The sequence below is a fragment of the Rana temporaria genome, chromosome 3 (genome assembly GCF_905171775.1).
Source record: "Rana temporaria chromosome 3, aRanTem1.1, whole genome shotgun sequence".
Classification (NCBI taxonomy): Eukaryota; Metazoa; Chordata; class Amphibia; order Anura; family Ranidae; genus Rana; species Rana temporaria.
The window spans coordinates 104,674,287-104,697,483 of NC_053491.1; the positions used below are offsets into that span (position 1 = coordinate 104,674,287).

A 23,197-nucleotide genomic window follows, 5' to 3' on the forward strand; every position below is an offset into this window, starting at 1 on the left:
CCTACAGTAAAAAGTTATTGGCCAGTCACGTAAAAACCATCATGCGTCAGTTTTGTAGAAAAGCAATATTTCAAGCAGATCACAAACACAGAGGAGTGGGAATTATGAGCCTCAATGAACCCAAAGAAATCCTAGTGTACTTTTTCATCAAATAGGGGCAGAGGTGTAGCTTGAAACTTGTGGTCCTTGGTGCAAAAGTTGACCCGGGCTCCCCCATTGCCATCTGCCTCTTCCATTGTGTGTCAAGATATTCCCATGAACCCCAGTCTGCACAAGTCCTACCCTTCAGCTTGCTTAAAGTGGAGTTCTGGCCACAATTTCATATTTAAATATAAATACCCCTGTAATACACAAGCTTAATGTATTCTAGTAAAGTTAGTCTGTAAACTAAGGTCCGTTTTGTTAGGTTGTTAGAGCATTTAGACGCTTTATAAAATAGAAATTGACTGGGGCCATCTTAAGTGTGTGCATCATGAAGCCAGACTGTAGGACTCCCTGGATTTCAGCCTTGCAAATCTCGCACATGCTCAGTGCTGCACAAGCAGTGTCAGATCAGGTTTCAGCACCTGTACTGTCCAAGTCACATGATTCTTCGAGACTGGGGAATGGACAGACTCCTGGAAAGTTACACCCACTACATTCCCAGGAGTCTGTGCGGTGTAGGTTAGGAAGCATTAAGCACCTAGGTGCAGGAAATGGGAAGATTAACTATTCTGCCTAGCAACAACACTTTGAAGGCATCTAAAAAAAAAAAAAAAAAAAAAAAAAAAAATTCGTAAAGGACTAATGACATTTTTTTTTTTAAACTACATATGTAATGTTATATTTATGGGTGGAACTCCACTTTAAGCTCCCCTCAGTCGGCTTAACCCCCCCCCCCCCCAGTCTACATAAGCCTCCTCCCTCAGGGACCCCCAGTCTGCACAAGTTCACCCCCAGTCTGCACAAGCCCCCCCCCCAGTCTGCACAAATCCCCCCAGGCTGTACAAGTCTCTCTCAGTTGGCACAAGTCCCCCCCCCCCAGGCTGCAGAGGCCCCCACCCCCGATGACAGAGCTCACATCAAAACCTCATCAATTGTTGTATATTGGAGAGTACCATATGCAGAACCTGGTGATTAAATGCCACATTCCAGGAGTTTTTCTCCTCTCCAATCGGTGGCACCTGCTATGCTAGCCCCGGGGTGCACTGATGGGCTTGAACAGCCCAGTATACATGGCAGGAACACGTGTGTGTTGGGGCGCCCATTATCGGTGGGGGTTCAGAAGCAATTGGGAGGCGGCAGAGGTGCCAGATTACTTCCACCTGACAGCCAAAAGTAGGCTTCTCAGATATACACCCACAATCTAATTTCCTGCTGCCACACGGAGTGTCTGCAAGACCCGCCGCTGTAATGCCCGTATGTCGCAGCAAGAGTGTTCTCTGCATTTTAACAGATAGGAGCTTCATCTTAAAGATCTGATATACAATATACACTAATCTGCCAACACTATAGTGTAATGCAGTGGCTAAAAACTCTAAACGCACCATAACTCAATGGTCAGTAAGGATAGTTTTGGATATGTCGGACATATCCTTATGGTCTAGCAAATTTCTCCTGCTAAAGCAGGTTTCATAGCAGGACCTTTTAGTTAAAACAAGGACATGGAAAGGACTTCCAGTCACTTGTCAACCTGATCCTTAAACACTGAAACATCCTCAACTGGAAGAGTCAGCATTGTATTAAGCCAAGTAATAGCCAGAAAATAAATGCTTCCCCAAAAAGTTATTGCTCGGCAATGCCTTTGGTAGTACAGATCAGCTTGTCAGGATTAGTCCAGTCTCTGTACAGAAAAGGTTCTAGTAAGATATGAACTGGAAAAGTTGACAGTTGTCATAAAACCTTTAGGGAGCCTAGACTTAGTAGTAGTAGTTAACAGTAGTAGTTTCAGACACAGGTTTTTGCCAATAAGAACCAGTTTCTTTAAAGCGGTGGTTCCCCCTTAAAAACAACTTTTTTTTATTCCACTGCCCCCCCCACATTCCATCACGATTAAGGCACATATTTTTTTTCCCCTGCTGTACATACCTTACTACAGCATATTCACCCGTGCATCCGGGTTGCGAGTCCCGCGGGAGTGGGCGTTCCTCACAGGCTGTTGATTGACGTTTTGCCCAAAAACGAGCTCTCCCCCCGCCGCGTAAGCCGCGTCACGATTGGCGAAAGGAGCCGAACGGCGATGTGCATGCGCAGTATAGCGCCGACTCGCCGTTCGGCTCCTTTCGCCAACCGTGACGTGGCTTACGCGACGGGGGGGAGCTCGTTTTTGGGGAAAACGTCAATCAACAGCCTGTGAGGAACGCCCACTCCCGCGGGACTCGCAACCCGGATGCACGGGTGAATATGCTGTAGTAAGGTATGTACAGCAGGAAAAAAAAATATGTGCCTTAATCGTGATGGAATGTGGGGGGGCAGTGGAATAAAAAAAAGTTGTTTTTAAGGGGGAACCACCGCTTTAAGCCTATGAGCTATATAAGCAGACTAGGGCTTCTGAGGCACAAACACATCCAGAACAGATTTGTGAGACACCTCCTTAGAGTATCATCAGCTGAGTGTACAGTAACTGCTCCAGTTGCAGGAAGGACAGAGAAGAGCCTGGGGGGGAACGTGTAGAAGTACACTTACAGCCCCTACATCCATGTAAAATAAAGCATAGGTGTAAAAAATACTTCCTAGATATTGCAGAGGAGGGGAGCACACATGAGGGAGCTAGGAAAGACTTGAGGCATGTGTAAACTCTTGGTCGGAACAACTATCCAGGCAATCGGCATTTGAGGAGGGGCACTGCAGATCTTGGTTACTCACAAACTAGCTGCTGATAACAGAAGAGGTTACATGACTGGAGTTGACCAACTTACTGTAGACAGCAGCAAGGACAAAGAGTTAAAACTGTGTGACCCGTGCAAGTAGAGCAGTGGCAAAGGACTACTTAATAAAAAAAGGTGGGAAGATATAGTGTGCAGTTAGAGGTGCTGCGCATATTTCTCCTGCGCATTTACTTCTTTAGAAAAAAAACAATAGCACGAAAAAAAAAAATGAATAGTGCGCCAAGCTCTAATAGTGCAGACACTTTCTAAGGCAGTAGGCCTGGAGAGCATGCTGCAGCAAACTAGGGTACTGGAGAGTACCATATGCAGAACCTAGTGATTAAATGCCACATTCCAGGAGGTTTTTTTCCACCCATCCGGGGGGGCATACCCCCTAGGGAATTGTCAGACTAGATCACACAAGTGGTTGTGCTGCGGCCCTGGACCTGTAAAGAGCTCTGGGGGCTAACAAACCAGTGCATTAGTTGTCTGGAAAACTCCAGTGGCACAAGGACACATTACAGGTTTATGTCAGCAATGAAGTACTTAAAGGGTCACTAAAGGAAAAACATTTTTTTGCTGAAATGACTGTTTACAGGGTAGAGACATAAAAGTTTACTGATTCCTTTTAAAAATTATTAAAAATAGATTAAATTCAATCATATAATGTGCCTTTAGTTTCACTTTCGTTTTTAAACTGGTTTCATGCTTCTGTGAAGTAAAGAGACCCACAGAACAAAAACAAACAAATCCAGGGCAGTGTTTTGTTTTTAAAATGAATCTGATTGGTTCTGAGGAGTTTTAGACACACAGCTTGGACCACAGTGAGAAGCTGCCATGAGATTTTTCATAAGGAGCCAGACAAGCAGGAAGTGTGGAGATCACAGCAGAATTACAGCTACTTCAAAGCAAAAACGAACAATGAGGACATGAAACCAATACTGCAGTAAGGTAAAAGGAAGCTATTTAGCTTAAAAAAAAAAAAAAAATTCCTTTAGTGATCCTTTAAATCAAGTAAAAAAAAAAAAAAAAAAAAAAAATTGTTAAAGAAATGTAAAAAGTCTAATAAAAAATGGATAAACTTTTCTCAGTAGAGAAAAATTGTCCATCATCCTAAGGAATGGAGATTTTTTTTCCCTATTTCCAATACCTGCTGTAGGCAGCAGTAAAAACCTAATTATCGCTTATTTACTTCCGATTCTGTGTCTTAATGAATAAGAAGAAAAACAATTTGCCACTCAGATATGAAACTGAAAAGTGCAGACCATCTTAAAGGATGTCTCCTAGAAGTTTGAGTATTCTTTGTTGAGTAACGGTGTCCATAAAAGTCCAGTAACAAGCCGATTTCTTACTTGGTTCTGAGCAACTGGACATTGCATATAACAGCTGACAAATTAACCCTTGCCAGACAAGTCCACATAATTAAATTCACTATAGCAGTCCCAAGTTGACGTTGCCACCCTCCAAATGTACATGAGTAATAACTTGGTCTTTGCCAAGGGTAGCATGTAGTCTCTGAGACTGTTATACAACAGTCTAAAGTTGAGGACAATTTAATCCCTATCATTCCACTTAGTTTCATAAGGAGTTTAAAAGCTACTGAGGTTTATCCCTCATGGTCTGTCCCTTGTACTGTGAAATCCTGGCATGGTAGGTAGTGGGCTTGGTCAATGATACAGAAACCTACAGTATGTCCAGTATTGTTTTCAAAAGTCTTCTTTAATAGCATCTCATGAAGCGTTCTTTGACTCATTGTCTTCAGAGATCTCCTCATTTTGAGACTGATCATCAGGCTTCTCAAGCTCAAAATTCTGTAAGGAAAATTAAGAAATTAGATTTTAAGCTCAAAATAAAAAAAATGGTAACTTCCCAAATCAAAAGAGAATCTATTTACATTACCCAGATTGCCCATCACAGTCACACTATAAAAGTCACTGATCACTGCCATTACTAGTACTACATCATAGCTGTATATATTTATACCTTAGCTGGTAGACGCTATACCTTTTGCACAAACCACCTAATATACTCTTATTTGGATTTTTTTTTTACCAAAGACATGTAACAGAATACATTTTGCCCTGAATTTATCAAGAAATGTGATTTGTTTTAATTTTTTTATTTGATATGTTTTGTAACAAAAGTAGAAAATATATTTGTTTTTTAGTTTTCAATCTTTTTTCATTTCTATCACAATATTTGTGTGAAAAAAAAAATGATAAAAATTTCATTTGAGTATAGTGTTGAATTACCGCACAATTGCCGAATAGCAAAAACTGCTCTGGTCATGAAGGGGCTAAAACCTTGCAGGGCTAATGTGGTTAAAGATCAAAAACATATATAATATTAAAAAAAAAAACACTTAAAGCGGAGGTCCTGCAGAAAAAAAAATAATATTAAAAGCCAGCAGCTACAAATACTGCAGCTGCTGACTTTTAATAAATGGACATTTACCTGTCCAGCACGCCCACAATGTCGGCAGCAGAAGACGAGCAATCGCTCGTCTCTCTGCTGCCCCCACCGCCATCCTCGGTGTGGGAATCAGGAAGTGAAACCTTGAGGGTTCACAGCCCGGTTCCCTACTGCGCTTGAGCGAGTAGTGCAACGCTTTCCCAGTGGTCCCCGCTGTCTCCTGGGACCTGTGTGTTTCTCAGAAGGCAGTGGGGGGGGGGGGGGGGGGGAAGTGGAGTGACTCCCGTGGAATTGGGTGCAAATACCTGTATTATACAGGTATCTGAACTCCCTCCCCCCTGAAAGGTGCCAAATGTGACACCGAAGGGAGGGAGGGTTCCAAAAAGCGGAAGTTCCATTTTTGGGTGGAACTCCGCTTTACGTTCAATGACTTGGGATAATTATTTTTTTTTTACTTTTAAATTTGTATGCCCAGCTACTGTTTAAAAACTAAATTACAATATGAACTCTCACTGGAGTCTCTCTGCTAGGGAGTAAGACCCTAGAAAACCAAGTGACTGCACAGAAGCATTGCCGGGAAAAGGTGTGGTATTTGCGGATTCGGGTGTCGCTGTGCAGTGGACCAGAAGTGACGTGGAAGCCATGGCCCTGCTGTATTTCACTACCAGCGATGATGTTTTTTATCATGCAAGTGCATTCATTTTAATAAATGAGGTACTATTAAAAGTGGTTGTAAACCCAACCACACATCCTGCACCTACAGGTAAGCCTAGATTAAGGCTTACCTGTAGATGCAAGAAATATCTCCTAAACCTACACAGTTTAGGAGATATTTACAGTAATTACAAGAGCCGATGTCTACGGCGCATGCACGCTGTAGACAACGGCGCAGGCGCACTGAAAGTGGCGTTTTTCTTAATCGCATAACCAGGGTTAATGCCGTATTTCCGCGCATGCGTGGGAGTGACGTCATCGCCGCTCCAGCCAATCACAGCACCGGAGCGGCGAAAACAGGAAGAATCTGCGAGGGGACATGGCGGCGGCGAACGAGGAGGACTTCGGGAGCTTCGATATCAGGTAAGTGCCACATAATGAGCTAGTATGCTATGCTATGAAGTAGGCGCAACAAAACCTTTTTATCACTTTATGCATTAGCAGTTGTTTGAACATGATTAATTGTTTGTGGCCACCCCAAACACTATGTATATATCATATTTTTCACAATAGAAATTGTTTTGTAAAATTAGGGAGCGCGGGATAATATACATATTTTTTTTTCCGCCAGTGAGGAAATGCAGTAGAAACTTGACAGAGTTTCTAGCCCTTCCATTGTTTTTTACAAAACCTAAAAAAAATCTTCCTGGTGTATGTGTTTTAAATGGCAGTGATTGATTCACCACCAGTGATTGTTTGATGATAGTCACTTTCACAATTCACAATCTCATATTGCACCTTCACTACTTTACAAGAGAACATACAAATATATACAAGCTGCTTGCTTCTTTTTAGCCAAGCTATTATGTTCAGTGGCCTGGGTTCAATATTTGATAAACCATACACTCAAGAGAGCATTATTTTTATCATTTACCCTCTTCTGTATTTATCAAACTAATATACAGAGATCCTACGGGTTAGCAGCATAAAGTGATGGGTAATAATTGGTAATTTTCCACAGTCTGCTGTCCAAGACAGTTTTCTTAGAGCAGAAGTGCAGAACTATAGACAGTTAAATTGTTTTACTTTTAATACATTTTTATTGAACTGATAGTAGTACACTAAGGCCTCTTTCACACGATAAGCCTGCTCAGATCTGCCTGTCCGTTTTTCAGGCGTATCCGAGCGGGCCACCCATTGACTTTTATGGGTCAGGCGGATGTCAGCGGAGATTTGTCCGCTGACACCCGCCTGCCATCTGATCCGATAAGATCCGCTCAAAACAGACATATGGCGATAAGTTCGCCATCCATCCAGCAGATCAGATGAAAACGGACATGCGGCTCCGTTTTCGTCCGATCTGCCATAAAGGATAGCGGGACTCAGACAGGTCTATCACTGAACAGTGTGCACAGACGGACCTGTCATCCGTTGGCTCAGCAGGAATCAATGGAGCAATCTGCAACTCAGATAGCGGAGTCCGCTGAGTGGATCCGCCCCGTGTAAAAGGGGTCTAAGGAATAGGCCCTGATTGACTCTAAGTGTTGCCCCTCTTGCAGTCTGCATGCTATTGTACAGAAGACTGCAGGAGGTAAATATCAAGATTGATTCAGCTATTTATGGCATCTATAAAAATACGGGTCATGATTTGAGGACACACAGCTGGATTATATGGTGTTTTTGTATATCTGCATAGTGGAAAATAGTGTAGCGCTATGGTCAATGATATCTGTGAAATTCAAAACCACTAATTGCTCCTGTAAAGAGTGTATAATAGCAATAAATTCACATGTAAATTCCTGCATGGAATCTACTATTACAACGAAAAATAAATAAATAAAAGTCCAATATGTGTATTAAAGTCCATATAGACGAATCACCACGTGAATAAAATTGAGGAAAAATCTTGATGATGTTCCAAATATGTATATTCAAATATGAGTGATCACCACCACCGATGAGGATAAATGGAGGCTTACCAGAGCTGGTGGACTTGAGCTGACATACGTCACTGCAAGTCAGATTAGGCTTATAGTACTAGTGTTAGTACACAGGATCAGGTGATACGAACATCCAGGGCCCTGGTTCAGCTGTTAGTTCAGATATACCGGTATGATAAGAAAGCCTTTGATCCATATAGCTCCACATGAGCCAGGTAATTCAAAAGAAACAAGAGAAGAAAGATAGCCACATAGCGTAATCCAGTAAAAAAAATATGTGTTTTAATTGAAATAAAAATCAAGTACACTCACATGTATCCTGACATAAAATCGCGTGGCATATAGGTTTGAGGCGGCAGTGGGTCGTCTCCACTGCCGCCTCAAACCTATATGCCACGCGATTTTATGTCAGGATACATGTGAGTGTACTTGATTTTTATTTCAATTAAAACACATATTTTTTTTACTGGATTACGCTATGTGGCTATCTTTCTTCTCTTGTTTCTTTTGAATTACCTGGCTCATGTGGAGCTATATGGATCAAAGGCTTTCTTATCATACCGGTATATCTGAACTAACAGCTGAACCAGGGCCCTGGATGTTCGTATCACCTGATCCTGTGTACTAACACTAGTACTATAAGCCTAATCTGACTTGCAGTGACGTATGTCAGCTCAAGTCCACCAGCTCTGGTAAGCCTCCATTTATCCTCATCGGTGGTGGTGATCACTCATATTTGAATATACATATTTGGAACATCATCAAGATTTTTCCTCAATTTTATTCACGTGGTGATTCGTCTATATGGACTTTAATACACATATTGGACTTTTATTTATTTATTTTTCGTTGTAATAGTAGATTCCATGCAGGAATTTACATGTGAATTTATTGCTATTATACACTCTTTACAGGAGCAATTAGTGGTTTTGAATTTCACAGATATCATTGACCATAGCGCTACACTATTTTCCACTATTTTTGTCTTGCTGATTTGTCTACATTAGCTGTGTTGGCAGCTGGTTTCACTTTCTTTTAAGCAGCGCAGTATACCCACAACCTGTTTCCATTGTATATCTGCATAGAGTTCAGCTTTAAATAAGATCACCAAACACTCCAGTGGGGTCACCATTACCTCCAATTCCCGCATTACTTCATCTAAAAAGTCTTGTGAGTTCTGTTTGTAAGACACAGCAAGTTTTATAGCATCTGTAAACAACTAAAACACAAAAAATGGTAAATGGGTAAAACATGCACAAATCATGGTAAATTGGTAAAACATGCACAAATCCTTAATGACAGCAGCAAATTCCAACCACTAATCGCTAACTTACTAATTTACATATTAGCATGAATGTCATACCACTTCCTCAAACAAAATCCAACCTCATAATATTCCCCCCCCCCCAAATTGTGCCCTCCTCCTTGACTTTACATCAAGATCAATAGTACAACTATCAGTCACTCCTCCTCATGACATGTAATCTTTAAACTCTGACGTGTCCATTCCACCACAAAACCAATCACTGTCGAAGGCTTGTAGACTCCACCACATAAGCATAAGAGCCGCACGATTAATCGTCAAGAATCGTTATTGCAATTATTTTCCCATTACGATCTTGACAAAGTATTTCCCAATATTTCTATGCAGAGAATTCTCTCAGCCATCAAAAGAAGGGAGGAAAAAATGCAGGCAGTCTGATGGATATTACAACGTTCTTTAACAGTGGACCTTATGCCTCGTACACACGGCCGGACTTTCCGAGAAAATAAGTCAGACCGCCTTTTTTTCCCTCGGAAAGTGCGGCCGTGTGTAGTCTCCATCTAACTTTTTTTTTCCGGAAGTCCGACGGACCTTAGATAGAGAACAGGTTCTCTATCTTTCCGTCAGACTTCCGACGGACTTTTGCATGGTCAAAAGTCTGACCGTGTGTACAAGGCATAAGTCTAAACAATGTAACAATTTGTCTTTTACATAAAAGGAATAGACTTCTGTGTGTAAATTTGGAAAGTTTAATCACTTAAACACTAAGGCCCAGATTCAGGTAGAGCGGCGTATGTTTAAGCAGGCGTAGCGCAGCTCATATGCGCTACGCCGACGCAAAATAGAGAGGCAAAATAGAGAGGCAAAATAGAGAGGCAAGGCCAGTATTCACAAAGCACTTGCTCCCGAAGTTACGGCGGCGTAGCGTAAATGGGCCGGCGTAAGCCCGCCTAATTCAAAGTAGGCAGGTAGTGGGCATGTTGTATTATAATGAATCGTGACCCCATGTAAATGAAGCGCCGAACAAACGGCGCATGCACGCATGCTCAGATACACGTTGCATATACTCCCGAAGATACGATGGCTCAATGCGTGAATATAACCTACGCCCAGCCCCATTCACGTAAGACTTAACGTAAACAGCGTAAAATCTGACGGCAGTTCTGACGTCCATATCCTAACAGACTTAGACCAGCTATTTGGTGGATTATCTTTACGCCGGACGTACGCCTTACGCAAACGGCGTATACTCATGCAACGGGCGCAAGTACGTTTGTGAATCGGCGTATCTTGGTCATTTGCATATTCGACGCGTAAATCAATGGAAGCGTCCCTTGCGGCCAGCATAAATATGCGCCCAAGATACGACGGCGTAGGAGACTTACGTCGGTCGGATGGAGCCAGATTTCAGGCGTATCTTATTACAAGAATAAGGCGCATAGATACGACGGCGCATCCATGGACTTACGCGGCGTATCATTAGAATCTTTCTTTCTGAATCCGGCTATAAACCTTTTTCTGAAATTTGTTGTTTTCAAGTTAAAATCATTTTATTTTGCTAGAAAATTACTTGGAACCCCCAAACATTATATATTTTTTTTAGTAGAGACCCTAGAGAATAAAATGGTGGTTGTTGCGATATTTTATGTCGCACTGTATTTGCGCAGCCGTCTTTCAAATGCAATTTTTTGGAAAAAAATTACTTTAATGATTTAAAAAAAAAAAAAAAAACTAAACCAGTAAAAGTAAGCTCAATTTTTTTTGGTATAAATGTGAAAGATTTTACGTCACGGGAAACATGAGAGAACTGTGATCTTTATTCTAAGCAAACAAATCGGAATTCTCATTTTGGCCAGAATCATGCAGCTCTAAAAAAGTATTAATGAAAACTATTTGGAAAGCAAATAATAACTAATAATATGCATTACCTTTACCACATTTGTGCCATCTGCAGCAGAAACAAAATAGAATGGCAGGCTGTGCTTCTTAGCAAAGTTAAAGCCTTTCTGAGTCATACGAAGATCAGCTAGAAAACAAGTGACAGTACTGATGAATTACTAGTGACAATGTAGACGACAGGTGACATGCATCATTTGCACAAGGTGGATAAACATGTTCAGCCATTGTCAGAAAAGAGATGCTACCTTACAAAATATTGGCTCACCATCAATCTTGTTTGCTACAACAATACAAGGAATCTCTGGTCTGTATTCCCGCAGTTCCTGGTACCAACTGGTAAGGTTCTTGTATGTAATTTTTCTTTGTACATCAAATACCTGTGTAAAAAAAAAAAAAAAAAAAAAAGTAAACCTCTTTGACAGAAGAGAAGTATTATATATAATATGTAATGTACAAGCAAAGCTCTCGGATTTTAGATTCCAAAACAGAAAATAAAACAGTCATTGGCTAGAAAGAATTAAAATAGCAGATCAGGACCTGTGAATGGGAAAAAGAATCCTGTGACTGATCAGACTCTCCTCATTTGCAGATCATGCTACAAGCAATGTAATCAATTAAAGAACTTTTCTCAAGTCAAGGAGGAGAAAAGGAGGACAACGCATGTCCCTGTTGGACTGCCTGTACTGCTGTTCTGCCTGAAGCACTGAAGCCGTTAATCACTGCAGCACTGGACATTCAGAGAAAGGAAGAGGACAGGCAGCCCTGCAGTTAAGACAAAATGGGACATAGTTTTTTTTACAGGTAAGTGATGTGACAAAAGCTGTGGGGTTTTTTTTTTGTTTAGCTAAATCTCAGCTTTTTAACGACTGAGATCAGTTGATCAACAAAGTGGTTACCAACCTAGTGAGAGACAGGGAGAGGACAGGCATCCATGCAGTGAAGATTTCTCTATGATCCAGCTGTCTGCACAACATTTTTTTTTTAAAGGCTAGTAATGTGACTAAAGCTGTAAAGATTTTTCTTGCTAGACTTCAGCTTAAACATTCTTCCTCCAGTCAGAGACTGATAACAAGCCTTCAGCTGCTAACTTGTTTCGGTGTACCTTTTTGACTCCAGTCACCTATGCACAAGCAGGGTCGCCATCATGGGGGGTACAGCCGATACAACTGTAAGGGGCCCCGAGGCCTGAGGATCCCGCCCAGGCCAGAAGAAGGGGAGCTCTGTGCACTATAGAAACAATCTCACAGCTTCTGCTGCTCTCTGTGTCATTGAGCTTAGACCTCAAGCTCTTTACTGCCAACTCTGGCTACTATGTGCATGTGCACCCCTCATGTGAGTGGCATGTACTGTGCTCCTCTGTGTCAGCAACATGTCAGCTTTGTGAAAACGAGATGGGACTAGGTAGGAAGATTTCCTTTACAAGTAGGGGCTGTGAAGGAAATGGAGGGGTCCGTTTGTCTACAGAGAGGGGCCAGAGGCTTGTGTATTTATAGATTTGTGTATGTGTGGGGCTGACATATTTATACAGGTGGGGGCTGGCCTATGGGCAAGCCCTGGGGAATTTTGGTGGTCAGGCTCGGGGGGGCCCAGGCCTAAAGCTGTGTAAGGGGCCCAAAAATTTCTGATGGCTGCCCTGTGCACAAGTGATTGGGTGGCTGTAAAAACCACCTAATCACTTCCATCTGCAGGTATCATGTTGCTTCCTCTCTAGTTTCCAGTGCTTCTGGTCCCCAAGTTCACGCAGCTCCTACATGGGAGTAGATCAATGAACACTCCAGCAAAACAGAAGCACACCGAAGTGCTTAGCTCTGTACATTTTCAGGTTCAGAGCATCATAAACCTGGTGGCAGCAGTTGGGTAAGATTAGGAATTCTACCCCTTGATTTGCATAGGCTGGAGGCAGAGAAGACATCAGGGGACCGATATTCTCCATTAAAATACCTTTCGTTTCCTCAATACAATCACAAACAAGAATAATAAAAAATTAAAAACTCTTCGACACACATGCATGCAAATGCCTATTACCCAACCAGGGGTGTAGATAAGGGGGAGGGGGGAGTCAGGGGTGTTCAAACCCCCTCTCCCGGGGCCAAAATGAAATGCATGGTGTCCCTGCTCTGCAGCCGCACATGGCACCATCGACAGGCAGCACTGCAACCAGTGGCACACAAAGTGTAATAATGCTGCTGCAGCAAGTGTAATAGATTATTAGGCATACCCGCACACATGTTGTGGTACACCGCCAGGCTGGCGGTGCGTGTAGTCCTGCCCACTGCACACCATATATTCCTGTTGGCTTGTAGTGTCACTCCCACCTTGGGCTTGACAAACACATATATATATATTCCAATCTAAACAAAGTAAAATTGCATTTTCTTCAAATTTTTTGCCCATTTCACGGCTTATTATAAAAATATATATTAACGGCTGTGTCTGGTCACTGGTTTGATTACCCCTGGACATGAAGGGATTAAAGGTAGACTATAATCCTCAGATTCATATTTTGTAAGTTAAATATTAAAAGATTTACTTTGTCTCTGTCTTGTTTTTGTTATTTTAGGTTTCATGCCTTCTGCTCAGTGTGCCGAGTTGTGTTTTTTTGTTTAGCGTGGTTTTTTTTGCCATAGCGTTTTTTTGCTTAGCGCGTTTCCCTTGGCACGTTTTTTTCCTTAGCATGTTTTTTGCTTAGCACGTTTTGTTTCCCTTAGCATGTTTTTCCTTAGCATGTTTATTTTGCTTAGCGTGGTATCCATAGTGGGTTATTTTTGCCATAGCCTGTTTCCCTGAACTTTTTTTTTTGCTTAGCGTGTTTTTTTCCCTTAGCACGTTTTTCCTTAGCATGTTTTCCTTAGCTTGTGATTTTTCCCCTTAGCATGTTTTTTGCTTAGCGCGTTTTCCTTAATGATTTTTGGCTTAGCAAAGTTTAGTGTTTTTTCCTTAATATGTTTATTTTGCTTAGCGTGCTTTCCTTAGCGTGTCCTGCCCCCCCCCCCCCCTTTTTGCTTTTTTCGGAAGTTTGAAAATTCGTAAATTCAGAAGTTTGAAAATCAAAATGTTCTAATTTACAAAATTTCCAATTTCAATTTTTCGAATTTCAGAAATTCCAGGCCATAGACCTTTGTGTTTTTTTGAGTGTCTGCATTGGACTACAGCTGTAAAACATGCAGCAATAAATCTGAGCAAACCTTTAGAAATGTGCCAACCGTGCTTGTTTATATTTATAAAGTGAGATTGTGTATTTTCTTTTGGCTTGTGCTCAAAAGTTGGAGGGGTCCTTTTTTTGCTTAGCATGTTTTTTCCTTACCGTGTTTTTTTTCCTTAGTGCGTTTTCCTTAGCGTGTTTTTTTGTTTAACGTGTTATTTTTCCCTTAGTGTTTTTTTTGCTTAGCATGGTTTCTTTAGCATTTTTTTGCTTAGCGTGTTTTCCCCCTTAGCGTTTTTTTGCCATAGCATGTTTTTTGCTTAGCGCGTTTCCCTTTGCGTGTTTTTTTTCTTCTTACCAAGATGCAAGCATGTGCCTTGTGATAATAGGAAGCATGCATACTTTGGAATCTCTCTTGCCCTGCTGTATCCCAGAAGTCTGAAATAAAAGAACACATAGAATCAAAAATGGATTAAGGCAGAATGGGACCTATGCAAAGTAGCAGAATTTCTCTCTTCTCATATCAATTTATTAACAGAAGTTCCCCAGGTTGCATTCTTTGCAATGCCATAGCCCACCCCTTCAGACACGAATTACCTGTATATAACTTCACTACCAGGCATCTTTTCAGTTTTCAGTGCTTTGATAGATTTTATATAATTTGTTTGCAACAGATATAGCTTTCTTTTGGTGGTATTTAATAACCATTTATTTAAATTATGTTGTATTATACAGTATAAAATAATGTTTTCTTTACTTTTTGTTAATAAACGTATCAAATAAAAATGTCAGGATAGGGCACACACCCTTGAAATGATTCCTTTTTGGAAAGTAGACACTCCAAGGTGATCGAATGTTTTGCCACAATATTTTGGAAATGAAGAAACCTGCTAGTATTTAGGTGGTTAAACCGTGGCGTTTAGTACATTAGATACAGTACATCATTAACTAGTTCAGCTCTTTGGACTCTTTCCAGGACTACATCTATCGGCTTCAGGAAGCCAAGAGAGAAGATTCACTCCCAGATTTCCTCTGCACCAAGGCCGGAAGGGACAATGATTTTGTCACTGCTAGTTTCAGAGCGGTTATTCTCTTGCCGATTCAGCAGGGAAGCATCTAACCAAGTAGATCTCTTCTTGGTTACACGCTTTGGAGGGCAGGGGAGATACTGGAGTGTAATAGACACGCAATGTCTCAATAAAGAGTACCTGTCACCTGCCCAATGCTTTTACATGGGGGTTTGTTAACCCTGTGTGATAGCAATAAGGTTAAAAAAAAAAAACACAGTAACCCTGCACACACCCGCAAATACATGCACAGGGTATGATTGTGTATGTAAACCATAATCATACCACTGCAGATGTCAGAGTGAGACAATTATTTAACTAGAGCTCACAGTTGACTCTAATGCCGCGTACACACCATCACTTTATGTGATGAAAAAAAACGACGTTTTTAAAAACGTCACTTTAAATGACCGTGTGTGGGCGAAAACGTTGTTTTAGGTCTTGTGAAAAACGAAAAAAAAAAAAAAATTGAAGCATGCTTCAATTTTATGTGTCGTTTTTCAAAACGTCGTTTTTTACTTCACAGAAATTGACCGTGTGTAGCAAAAAACGACGTTTAAAAGACGTTTTTACACCCGCGCATGCCCAGAAGCTAGTTATGAAGCAAGCTTCAATGGTAAAACGTGGTGGAACGTAACCTCGCTTTGCTAGAGCATTGTGAAAAAACGATGGTGTGTAGGCAACATCGTTTTTGAAAATTGAAGTTTCAAAAATGTCGTTTTTTACTTCACAGAAAATGTCGTTTTTTTTCATCACATAAAGTGATTGTGTGTATGCGGCATAAAACTTATGAGCTGTAAAGGTTTTTAAACCAACCCATGCACTTTTAAGACTTTACATGTATGGTATCTATTTACAAAAAATGGGTACCGTATATACTCGAGTATAAGCCGAGTTTTTCAGCACATTTTTTGTGCTGAAAATGCCCCCCCTCGGCTTATACTCGAGTCACCTTTTTGCACCTGATCTCCCGGACTTTGGGGACCCGGTACCGGCTGGCCATAGGTCCCCTGGACCCCAAAATTGGCACACCTGTAGCCCCATTTCTCCTCTACAAGTGTGTTGTCCGGGGGATCCCTTCCATTTAATCCCATGTTAAATGGTAATTTCTCCCGTAAATTTGGGGACCCGGTAGCGGCCAGCCGTAGGTCCCCTGGACCCGAAACTTGGCACACATGTAGCCCCATTTCTCCTCTACAAGTGTGCAAAGTTTGCCCTATGGCCGGGGAGCACCGATTTTTCAAAGCCGGGCACCCCTTCTATATACGCCCATGTTAAACACAAGTTTAGTCAGGGACACAGTGAGGCACGCAGATGGACACCCGCTGTCACTTTAGAAAAAAAAAAGTGCGGTTGTGCTGGGCTCTGCCCAAACAGCTGTGTCATTCATTCATAACCTACAAGCATTATGTGCCACTGTATTTTAAATGAAATGTGGGTGTGCTGATCAGCACGCCTGTAGTTCATTCACTCTGTTTACAGCTCTGAAAGTTAAAACCCATACAGAGTCATTGGCAACAAAGCTGTAGGCAGTGTGTGCAGGAGCCTGACAATGTACCCACAATTTGCATTTATTTAAAAAGAAATTAAAATAATTGTTTTATTAGTTATCACAGCAGTAGAAAACAGTACAAGAATGTATGTATTACTTTTTATGTAAAGGGGTACTTAGAATTTAAAAACAATCCCACCATAAGACCTTCAGTCTGCTGCTGCTAATTTTTAACTTATGAATAATCTTTCATTTATTAGCCCCTCCTTTTCTCCCCTATAATAGGAAGAGGAGGTCGTCTCACACATGTAAACACTACACTGTTTACATTGTGATTACTTTTATTGGCCTATTACAGAGACCAGACGGTACAGAACCACTTGGATCAGCTCTGTACGCTTCGCCTGTGAAGTGAGCTGTCAGATAACAGCTCCATTCATAGCCATTAACAGGAGCACTGGCTGCCCAAGGGTGACTTCTGAAGTGACGTTTATATAAAACAAAAAAATCACATCAGAAACAGACGGCCATCTCACCTGCATATGTCCACTTCCCTGAGGAGGTAGTTAAAGTTACAAAGCTATGTGATCACAAGGCCAACTGAACAGAATTACAAATACTTCACCAGGTAAGACAGTTTATGTAAACAATACGTATTTCAACTCTGGATTCAGTTGTTTGGATTAGAGTAAAAGATTTATTGTTAATGCACAACTTTAGCAAAACTATTTGTAGGAGTTAAAGGAGTTTTAAATGACAGTTTTTTTTATCTTAATGCATTTTACGCATCAAGATATATAAAAAAAAATAAAAAAAAAAAACACACACACACACACACACACACACACACACACACACGTGTATAGAAGCCTCCTCAGCACCCCCCCCCCCAATTACTTACCTGAGCCCCATCTCTCTCCAGCGATGTCCACGGGTGTCTAAGCCATCTGGGACACTATTCCTGATTGGCAGAAACAGAGCAGCGGCGCCATTGGTTTCCCCAGCTGTTCAGTCAGCCAATCAGGAGAGAGGGGGCAGGACCAGGTCGGGGCTCCATGTCTGAATGGATATACAGAGCACCAACTCGGCTTGGGTGCCCCCATAGAGAGTTGCTGGCTGAGGGGCACTCGTTAGGAGAGAGGGGCCAGGAGCAGCAAAGAGGGACCCGAGAAGAGGAGGATCCGGGCTGCTCTGTGCAAATCCAACTGCACAGAGGAGGCAAGTATAACATGTTTGTCATTTAAAAAAAAAAAAAAAAAAAAAAAGGAGAAGGAAGGAAGGAGACTTTACAATAGCACTTACCCACAAGAATAGTCTTGCCATCCACAGTCGTGGTATATTTATAGAGTGTCAGAGCAAAGGTTGAGAGCTGCTGAGGACGACTGTAACAAGTTAAGGTTCAACAAAAAAAGCAAGACAAACTGAAATACTTCTCTCTTATTTTGAACCAACAACATAAAAAGATATTCTCTAACTGGGTTTATTTTCAATTAATTGGCTTTACAACTTTACCACTAAACATACCCTCCTCAAATTTACTGATGGGTAAAATCCCATGATTAATTCTAATCTCTCCATTTCCATTATTCAAGGTTTTTAAACAAACTCAACACTAAGCTGCTAGCAATCTTTTTAATATATTGTGAAGGTAACATACAAAAATCTTTCAGAGGATTGAGAAGAGTTAACATTATGTCATACACATCAGTGCCCATTTCTGCACATTAGACCTCAGCATCGTTCGGTCACCAGGCTCAAACCACGATAGCTTTAATGCAGGTAGTGATACTATGCAATACAATGATGGGGGAGAAAGGTTAGAAGTTGTAGCAAGACAATTTTGTTTATGGAGAGAGGTGAAATGGTTTAGGTTCAGATTACAAGCAGCGTGTTCATTCTAAGCAAATTATATGAAAACATGGCGTATAAAAGCTAGTCTAAAATACAAGGCTATGGACTGCTATAGAAGAGTACCACATCCAAAAAAAACAAAACAAAAACTAAGGAACAGAAAATGGATATAGCGAACTTTTGAAATGACGCATCTAAAATAGAGTTAAGATTAATATTTTTTTTATTAATACCTTTTAAAATACATAGACACCGAAAACGTAAAAGCAAAAGGGATATAGTAACCCATGTCTTGGAAGCACAGTCTTACATTTTTGGTGTCTATGTATTTTTAAGCGGTTGTAAAGGATAATTTTAAATAAAATTAACATGTTGTACTTACCTGCTCTGTACAATGTATTGCACAAAGCGGCCCCGAACCTCCTCTTCTGCGGTACCCCGCAGGTGCTCTTGGCTTCTCCTCTTCTGTGTGTACTCCCATAGTTTGCTATGGGGGCACACCTGCTGGCTCACGCCCGAGCCAGGCTGTGGGCGTCCGTAGACACATACTCGACCCGCCCCTGCTCCCCTCTCATAGGGTGCGAATGACAGCAGCAGGAGACAATGGCTGCTGTCTCTGTGCCCTGCGAGAAAAGGAAAAGTTCAAACGCCACTGCAAATGGGCACAGCACTGTATCGAAAAAGGACTCAGGAAAGTATTTATTGAGGTAGGGGGTGGGGTTGATACAACTAATGGGATATGTTTTACCTTAATGCAAAAGAAAAATGTAATAATAAAAATGATCTTAAATCTCTGTTGGATGCAGAGTCCAGTATATTCTCTGTTACATGGTGTATAAAAGCCAGTTACAAAAATGATTCTGCCTGGATCAAATAAACTCTCCATAAAGCTTCCCTCTTCAGCTCTCCTTGGTCATTGAAATATCTCCCTTGTTCTTCCTGCCATATCACAGCACAGAGTCAGGTCACATGATACTTGTAGGAAGGCTGATGGTTGACTATTCCCATGTTACCAACCAGAGATCACAGGTATTTGCAAGCATTAGTGTCTGCCTGGACTATGTGCACTTTATGTTCTCTTGGATAGCCAGGCAATAATATGTAAAAGGATTAATAATGGTGCGTTCTCGCTCCTGAGCCGCTGCTCTATGCATCTATAAGACACATAAAGCCGTGTCTCGCCCCCCCCCCCCCTCCACCTCTCCTCATTGGCTCACTGGCTGTAATTGACAGCAGTGGGAGCCAATGGGTTTCCACTATTATCTCAGCCAATCAGGAGGGAGACTCCCCATCCAGCCAAGGCTATCGTGAACATCGCTGGATTGGAGGGGGCCAAGGTAAAAATAACTTCAGGCTTTAGAACCACGTTAAGTTTTTTAAACCAGCGTTTAGTGTCCCTTTATTAGCTTAGATCTGAGCATAGAACATACGTTTTAGAAGGCACACAGAACTGCAAGTTTAACTTGAGTGTAATTGGGCTGAAGGAAAAACTGAGATCACAAAAGGATACAATCCATCCATAAGGAAACGTTCCATTAACCTGCAAAAATAAATAAACCCAATTAAAAGGCAATAATGCAAGTCTGCAATAGTTGTGCTGGTTAAATAAAGCACATCTTATGCATTCAAATGTAAGAGTTAAAGTGGTTAGCACTGGGCTTAGGATCCTACATTCTGTTCCAGCTTAGGGGCCCCGAAAACCAAGCACGGCCTTCAGGATTTCTAAGGGCGCAAATTTTTGATTTCACTCCTCGCTGCCTATCACAGTTTCGGAGGCCATGGAATTCCCAGATGGCACACAACCCCCCCAAATGACCCCATTTTGGAAAGTAGACACCCCAAGCTATTTGCTGAGAGGCATGGTGAGTATTTTACAGCGCTCATTTATTTTTGAAAATGAAGAAAGATATATATATTTTTTTTTTTTTTTTCTTTTTTCAATTTTCAAATCTTTGTGACAAAAAGCAAGATCTGCAAAATACTCAACATACCTCTCAGCAAATAGCTTGGGGTGTCTACTTTCCAAAATGGGGTCATTTGGGGGGGTTTTGTGCCATCTGGGCATTCCATGGCCTCCGAAACTGTGATAGGTAGTGAGGAGTGAAATCAAAAATTTACACCCTTAGAAAGCCTGAAGGTGGTGATTGGTTTTTGGGGTCCCGTACGCGGCTAGGCTCCCAAAAAGTCTCACACATGTGGTATCCCCGTACTCAGGAGAAGCAGCAGAATGTATTTTGGGGTGCAATTCCACATATGCCCATGGCATGTTTGAGCAATATATCATTTAGTGACAACTTTGTGCAAAAAAAATAAAATAAAATAATAATAATTCTCTTTCCTACAACTTGTGTCAAAATATAAAATATTCCATGGACTCGAGATGCCTCTCAGCAAATAGCTTGGGGTGTCTACTTTCCAAAATGGGGTCATTTGGGGGGGTTTTGAACTGTCCTGGCATTTTATGAACAACATTTAGAAGCTTATGTCACACATTACCCACTCTTCTAACCACTTGAAGAAAAAGCCCTTTCTGACACTGTTTGTTTACATAAAAACATATTATTTTTTTGCAAGAAAGTTAAGTTGAACCCCCAAACATTATATATTATTTTAAAGCAAAGGCCCTACAGATTAAAATGGTGGGTGTTGCATTTTTTTTTACCACGCAGTATTTGCGCAGCGATTTTTCAAATGCATTTTTTTGGGCAAAAATACATATTTTTTTATTTTAATGCACTAAAACACACTATATTGCCCAAATGTTTGATGAAATAAAAAAGATGATCTTAGGCCGAGTACATAGATACCAAACACGACATGCTTTAAAATTGCGCACAAATGCGCAGTGGCGACAGACTACATACATTTTTAAAAGCCTTTAAAAGCCTCTACGGGTTACCACATTAGATTTACAGAGGAGGTCTACTGCTAAAATTACTGCCCTCGATCTGACCTTCGCGGCGATACCTCACATGCATGGTACAATTGCTGTTTACATATGACGCCAAACCGACGCTTGCGTTCGCCTTTGCGCAAGAGCAGGGGGGGACAGGGGTGCTTTTTTTTTATTTATTTTTTTTTATTATTATTTAATTTGCTTTTTTAATTTTATTTTAAACTGTTCCTTACTTTTTTTTATTATTTTTATAATTTTTATTGCCATCTTAGGGCATGTAAATATCCCCTATGATAGCAATAGTTAGTGACAGGTACTCTTTTTTGAAAAAATTGGGGTCTATTAGACCCTAGATCTCTCCTCTGCCCTTAAAGCATCTGACCACACCAAGATCGGTGTGATAAAATGTTTTCCCACTTTCCCAATGGCGCAATTTATATCCGGGGAGGGGACATACCCTCCCACTGCTTGTAAAAGCAGTTTAGAGGCTAATTAGCCGCTAGGACTGCTTTTACATGAAAGCCGACCGCTGGCTGAAAAGAATGATACCAAGATGATGCCTAAACCCGCAGGCATCATTCTGGTATAACCATTCAAAGTCCAGCAACATACCAGTACGTTGATGGTTCTTGTTGGACATGTATTGTAATCTTTTTTTTTTTTCATGCAGCCTGTTGGCTGAACGAAAAAAAGATTGATCGGTGGGTATGCCCACCATTAGAATACCTCCCTTCATCCACCCACTTCTAATGATGGGCATACATGCACCATTTATATATGCCAAAGCATGGGGGCATCCTCCCGCAAAAAAGTTATGCCGCTCACACACGTATGTACGCCGCATAAAAAGTTATGGCGCATACACACGGTCGGACTTTTCCACGGGCAAGCTTCCGACGGAATTTCGACCGTATGTACGCGGCATTAGGAGCAAAATCGCTCCTCCGCCCCTAATGCCCCCATGCTTCGGCATATATGCTCTTTTTTTAACTGTGGTGGTGAAATCACCTCCCACAGTGTTGGAGTCGCGGCTTTATGTATCGTGGGAGCAAACGCTGTTGCTGTCACGCTAAATAAATCCGCGCTGCAACTGAATGGCGTACCTGCTAAGCAAATGATGGTTAACATTATAACAAAGTAACATTACATTTTAACAGTAAGATCTTACCATACCATACCTGCAAAGCAAATATCAAAAACAAAACAAAACATTTTTTAACGCAACCTGTGCCTAAAAAATATATATGCCGAAGCATGGGGGCATCCTCCCGCAAAAAAAGTTATGCCGCGTACACACGGTCGAACTTTTCCACGGGCAAGCCTCCGTCGGAATTTCGACCGTATGTACGCGGCATTAGGAGCAAAATCGCTCCTCCGCCCCTAATGCCCCCATGCTTCGGCATATATGCTCTTTTTTTAACTGTGGTGGTGAAATCACCTCCTACAGCGTTGGAGTCGCGGCTTTATATATCGTGGGAGCAAACGCTGTTGCTGTCACGCTAAATAAATCCGCGATGCAACTGAATAGCGTACCTGCTAAGCAAATGATGGTTAACAATAAAACAAACATTACAGTATAACATACCATACCTGCAAAGCAAATACAATAAAACATTGTAAAAATAGAGAGAATAGATATAGAACAATAGTGAGTGGACAGTAGAGAGTGAACATAAGAGAACAATAAAGAGAGGAGAAAAATACAACCACAACTATTTTTGGATTTTTTATTTT

At 41.3% G+C, this 23,197-nt stretch overlaps 1 protein-coding gene across 2 annotated transcripts in view; it reads right to left on the bottom strand.

Annotated features, from left to right (window-relative positions):
- Positions 1-4,546: 4,546 nt before the first annotated feature.
- Positions 4,547-23,197, bottom strand: part of LOC120931581 (rab-like protein 2A) — a 31,792-nt gene continuing 13,141 nt past the window's right edge. For both annotated transcript variants that reach the window (XM_040343164.1, XM_040343163.1), the window contains exons 3-9: positions 20,078-20,107; positions 18,019-18,098; positions 14,516-14,595; positions 11,281-11,392; positions 11,045-11,142; positions 8,988-9,071; positions 4,547-4,657 (exon numbers count right to left, since the gene is read on the bottom strand). In XM_040343164.1, coding sequence (XP_040199098.1) covers positions 4,577-4,657; positions 8,988-9,071; positions 11,045-11,142; positions 11,281-11,392; positions 14,516-14,595; positions 18,019-18,098; positions 20,078-20,107 — 565 coding nt within the window. In that variant the 3' untranslated portion in view covers positions 4,547-4,576. The remainder of the gene's footprint in view (positions 4,658-8,987; positions 9,072-11,044; positions 11,143-11,280; positions 11,393-14,515; positions 14,596-18,018; positions 18,099-20,077; positions 20,108-23,197) is intronic.